General features: G+C 37.2%; 1 protein-coding gene across 1 annotated transcript in view; it reads right to left on the reverse strand.

The window, feature by feature from the left end:
* Window positions 1-330: 330 nt before the first annotated feature.
* LOC143281266 (thioredoxin-related transmembrane protein 1-like) overlaps window positions 331-6,222 on the reverse strand; it is a 14,062-nt gene continuing 8,170 nt past the window's right edge. Inside the window, exons 6-8 of the mRNA XM_076586384.1 lie at window positions 3,981-4,082; window positions 3,149-3,235; window positions 331-2,871 (exon numbers count right to left, since the gene is read on the reverse strand). Of these exons, the coding sequence (XP_076442499.1) occupies window positions 2,731-2,871; window positions 3,149-3,235; window positions 3,981-4,082 (330 nt within the window). The 3' untranslated portion in view covers window positions 331-2,730. The remainder of the gene's footprint in view (window positions 2,872-3,148; window positions 3,236-3,980; window positions 4,083-6,222) is intronic.

Genomic DNA, 6,222 nt, shown 5'->3' on the forward strand with positions numbered 1-6,222 from the left:
TGCGTGCGAGGGGGAAATAAAAACATCAATAATCATAATCACAACGACAATGCTGAATAATCAATAAAACAGAAATAATCGCCGCTTCAAAGCTAAAATGTTTTGCTCTTTCCCGCTGTCGGTAGAATTATGAGAGAGGAAGGTAAGTATTTTTTTGCTGAAGTTACACAGATAGATTGAATGCATGCACACAAACACACACACACACACACTTTTCCATATTCAAGCCAACCTTTTGCCACTCATTCTTAGAGTAGTCAGAATAAATTGATCGAGCAACACACACACACACACACACACACACACACACACACATGGACAGAAACTGACTTTGTAAGGAAATTGGAAATTTATTCAACTTTCTCCATCAGAGTTTTTATGCATATCTGGTGATGGCTGTGTTCTGCAGAACTGACAAAAAATGCTCTCAGTTACCAATACATAATGATGAACGCAACAGGAGAAAATGTCTCCAAAATATGAATTATAACTCTTTCCAATACAGGCAACATATTTCCAAAGAAATATTATGTATATTGGGAGGGGCTGGTGGGGGAGTGGGGTGTGTAGATCTGTGTGTCACTGTCTCTGCATGTGGGGACGGGCATGGGGAGATGGGGATGTTCATGTGTATGTGAGCAGATACAACTGCAGGTGTATACATACACTTGTACGCATGTCTATGTATGTACATATGGCAAATGTTTACAGATGATTGATTCAGTGTTTCAGCTGCATACATGCCCTAGGAATTCACAGCATCTGTTTCAATACATCTGCCCATCAGAGCATGGACATTTGAACACGTGTTTGTCTGTTTTCTAAACACACTGATAATATTTGGCATCAAATGCCAAGGGAAAAAAGATACAGAACCAGCAACTGTTATCACCCATTGATATTTCAAGCAGTTATGCACTGAGCTCAGCTACACATCATCAATAGTATACCACATGCCATACACACAAGGAACCCAAAGAAATACGAAGACATGACTTGAGTACTACATAAAGAACTGGATCCCTTACAGATGAACTATCATATAAACATGAGATGTTGGTCAGGTCAGAGGTTCTCCTCTACTGCTGGTGGAAACCAGATACAGGAATAGGGGCTGAACAAAAATGAGAATCCAAAATTTTTAACATAAAAATCTTATCAATATCTTTTACTATTTGATATATCATCCACAGCAAGAAACTAAAAATAGTCAAATCTGTTGACATTTCAATGGAGTTTTCTTCACTGGTCTGTGACCAATATAACTGGCTATAATGATAGGCTTCTATGTTTGACTAAAGTTGAGAACAATATGCTTATGCGTGGCCAGAATGAGCGTATCTTTTCTTGAAAGTTCTGGCATGCATACACGCGCGCACACACACACACACACACACACACACACACAGGTCAGACATGTGTGCACACATACATGGAAGCATACAATGACACACTCTTCTCTCTCTTTCTTGTTATTTCACGCATGTACCAAATACAAGAACTTAATGTTTCATTTTTTTTAGATACTGATGACTTGTAAGACACACAAATGAAAAAACAACTGCAAAACACCTCAAGTCATTCACAGTCTATATTTCCTGATACTGGCAGCAACTTTGATTTTGTTTAACAGCTGCTATCTAGTGTCAGCCTAAATCATTTCTACTAACAAGCTACCGTTTTGATTGCTGGTTCAAATTATTTTGCAGTCAATCATTTAGCAGTTTTGGAATTATTATCACAATTCAGGTGCAAGACATGATAATTTGATTTCTTTTTATTTCATAGGTGGAGTGTGCATAAATACAGTTGTCTGAATGCCTGACAAATGAAAAGTCACTTGATCCACTCATTTTCTTTTAAACAAGGGAAAAAAACATAGTTCACTTTCAACATAAATGATACATATAACGTTTGACTTTGTTAACTTATTTTCAAAAGGATTGGGTGGGAAGCAATCTTTCCTTTCATCATTCATAAGATAAGAATTGCAAAATATGTTTATGCCAGCACATTATTATGAAAACAATTAATGAATGCCAGCAAAGCACTCATAATTCACTGTTCCTTACTTCTTACACACACACACACACACACACACACACACACACATGCATGCATGGGCACAATTTGAGAAGCTTACTGAATCAAGTAAACATGACTGAACTGAATCAGCAAGCATACAAGTGTCATATAAATGAGTTTCCCAATCAAACAATGAAAGAAAACAAACAAAAACTACAAAACATACAAACAAATAAAAAGGTTTAAAATTTTTTTTTTTTTTAAAAGACTAAATGAATACAGAAACAGAAATATTCATTCACTCTCACTGGCACAAAATATCCTTTCACAGCTCTCTGACACAAAAATTAACTATGACCAAAATTTTTCATTCCTCATTACAACTGCTCCTCTTCATGCATCAACTCAGGCAGGAAAGCAGCCCACATATTCATCACACAAGCAAAACAAACGCTCCCAAACCTCCTAAACACAAATAAATGAAACCCCAAAAGCAAAACCATACCCACTATCTCCCCTAGAAGTAATCACCACGACACAAAACAAAACAATAAAAAAAAATGTGACATTCTGCATGTTGTAGATGAAGAAGACATGTTCTGCATGTTGAACTAAGATAAGAACGAATTTTGGACATCCACCCACACCCCCCACACCCCTCTCCAAAAAGAAAAAACAACAACAAAAGACATGGAACAAGTGATACTACGAAGAAATGGTTTCTGCTTTCCCTTCCGATGAGTCTGGGCTGGCTGTCTGGCGGCGGCGCACACCGGAGTCTCCAGCCTCCTCGGCCTCTCGGTCTTCCATGGGGCTGACATCTTCGATGACGTCCGATTCATCGTCCTGGACAAGCGTCGGCACCGTTCAGGCGAAAATTCAGTTCATGATCTATAACGCTCTATACGCTGCATTTAACGCACAAATCTTAAAAACTGCAATAATCTGATCTATAAATCTTTACAGATAAAAACAAAATGCACTGATTTATGTAAAAAAAAAAAAAAATTCTTTAAACTTCTTCTTTAATCCATGAAGATATGGTATCAGGATTGAACCTATGGCCCTAAGACTGGAAGTCCAATACTTTAACAATACAACTCGAGCAGCCCATCAATAATACCTTATCATCTTCCACGTCCTCCTTTATGATCTGGTGTGCTGGAACGTATTTGGGAGGGAAGAGGCGGTCACAGCACAGGACGATGATCTGTAACAGACAATCAGGGAATATCAACAAGACAAGACAAGACATGTCTATTATATATATATATATACATATACATATACCTATATGCGTCTGCAAGTGGGTGAATATGTACTCCCATGTGTGTGCATGCGTGTGTGCATGTCTGTGTGTCTGTTTCTGTGTGCGAGTCATTGTGTGTGTGTCAGTGTGTGTTGTTTGTGTCAGTGTGCATGCTGTTGGTCTCTACCTTTCTCTTTCACACACATACAACACACACATACAACACACGAACACATGCATGCACACACACACACACACACACACACACTTCACCAAAAGTTCTTTTGAATGTGTTATTAACAATTCCAATATGTTATTTGCTGTTGCAGAAGGTTTGCTGCGTAGTCCAATAGGACATTTGTTATAGTTGTTTGATGTTGGCGTTTATAACGTTTCCATTTTCCCTAGCGTTGTCTCTCCCTATTCACCCTCCACACATACACACACTTTTACCTCCACCCCCCTCCCACAACACCTACCCCCACGGGTTTTTTTTTGTTTGTTTGTTTTTTTTTGTTTTGTTTTTTGGTGTGTTTTTTCCGTCTAATATCACTTCAAGTGGAAAGACGTTAAAATGAAGACGATGACACACACACACACACAACACTGCACACACACACACAAACACAACACAAACACACCTTACATAACACCCCCAACACACACATACACCTTACACAACACACACACACACACAGAGTCTCACCAGTCCCAGCAGAAGGCCCACAACGATGGTGGCCAAAGCAAAGAGGATGTAGCAGGCCCACTCCGGGATGCCGTACTCCGCGCTCATCACGTTGTAGAAACGCTGCACGCACAGTCACACAGACAAAACACTTTGATTAAATGAGATCAGTGTAGCATCAGTCTGACATACTGTTACTGCTTTGTGTGTGTGTGTGTGTGTGTGTGTGTGTGTGTATACTTACCAATGGTGTCTTTGATTCTGCTGATCGAAACTATGCAAGTATTATCATCCAATGAGGGAAAAAAGTCCACATAAAAGAATGGTGACTGACATCCTGACATGCAAGCCCTTCATTAAGGAGCATACTCATCAGCAGCAGTCAATGGATTATTGAATAAAAAGCAACTTTTGAAAACTTTTTTTTTTTTTTTTTTTATGTCCACACCAGAAACATTACAGGATAGAATTACATACACAAGTACATTTGGAAAAAAAAGACAACGAAACATCAACAACTGAAAACAACATAGTAACTGAGAGGGGGAAAAATAAGACAGAGAGAGAGAGACCTATCATTTAAATTCATTTTCCATTCTTTGCCTTTTTTTTTTCTATGGTGTGATGAACAAAAATGGTGTGTCCTATGGTTACATATATCCAAACATATCAACAACATAGGAAATGTTAGAAGAACATACCAATAGACTGCATCACTGATATATAACTTTGACATGCATAATAAAGGATAATGTCACACTACAAAAACCTTACTCAAAGAGAGAGAAAAAAAAAAAAGAAACAGATAATGAGAAATATCACCTACATCATGTCTAAAAGCACACATACTCGAACTCATACAAGAGGATATCAATATCTAACAGAACATGTATCTGATCTAAGGCAAGCATATTGCTGTATTCGGTGGAATCGCTAAGATAAGCATGTATTCTTCACTTTTTTCTCTCTCTTTTTTTTTTTTTTTCATAAAATTGATTCATAAAGTGCTTTGTAAGTTCTCTGTACAGCATGTTTGTCTTTGCAATGTATTCTCCAGTTTGATATCTCAATTACTTTTCAAAACTTTATCATCTTCTAGAAATGGATACTCCCCAGAAAGAATGAAATAGACTCATGACTGGGTGGTTACATATCCTGGAAAGCAAATAATTTTCTGTGAAAAATAAGTGTGCAGAAGGAAAAAAAAAAAAGAAAAACAAAAGAAGCATGTATTTGAACAGTTTGCTTTTCATTGGTATGGACCTATCAAGAACTTGTGAATTCCATGATCAATGCATGAAACTGAAAATAAATGTAGAATTTCAACTACTACTAATAACATTACAGAGGAAGATGAAGAAGAATCATCATCACCATGAACATGATCAGCATTCAAAATTAGAGGTGAAAGACTTTCTTAACTGATTAATCACTCATCCACTGTTCCCTCTCCACCCCGGTCCACCCAACCTGCTACATATATGTGATGCAGCACGTGAAAACCTGGCTAAATTCACAGCCAGCTATTCTTAGTGATGCACAAAAGCACTTCATTAACCGAAATAATCAAAAATCAAGATTTTTACAAATTTCGAAATCTTTGAACTGAAGTCTTATCTTAACTGTTGGTAAGAATTTTTGCATAAAACAGCTAGGAACTGTACTATTTTCAATGCTTTCAGGTGCATGTGCTGTTGGTACTGCTGCACACATCTTTATGTCAGTCGATGATGTGGCACTACACTTAAGTTAACGACTGCAGTTAGTAAATGTCATTTTGATCTGGGATCTAAAGCCGAAGTTCAAAAGATTCATCAGCATTACAGGAAATATTTTTTGTTCAAACAAAAATGCGCCTTTGTCTCTCATTTGAACATTCGCTGTCGCTGTTCATTCTGCTCTCTCCTGGCAGGACATCACTCCTCAACTGGCCATTCCGGACTTCATTTGAGAACAAAGAAAAAATCATATTAATTTTCCCATGCTTTTTTCATACAGAAATTTTTAGTTTACTTAATTCTGAATCTTTTGACACCAAATACACATTCAAGACAGAAATAGAATTCTTGTTCTAAAGTTACAAGCAGGCACATTTATGGGGTTTTTTATGAGCTGATTTCTCCATTTGTTCTTTTCGGGCACACCAACTTTGATAAAAAATAAATAAAAATTTAATTTAAAAAAACTATGACAGATAGATCAACTCTGTTTTTAGTAAATCAATCTGTGACTTTTAAACTTTCAGAAAGTACAGAAATGTCAA

The sequence above is a fragment of the Babylonia areolata genome, chromosome 4 (genome assembly GCF_041734735.1).
Source record: "Babylonia areolata isolate BAREFJ2019XMU chromosome 4, ASM4173473v1, whole genome shotgun sequence".
NCBI classification, from domain to species: Eukaryota; Metazoa; Mollusca; class Gastropoda; order Neogastropoda; family Buccinidae; genus Babylonia; species Babylonia areolata.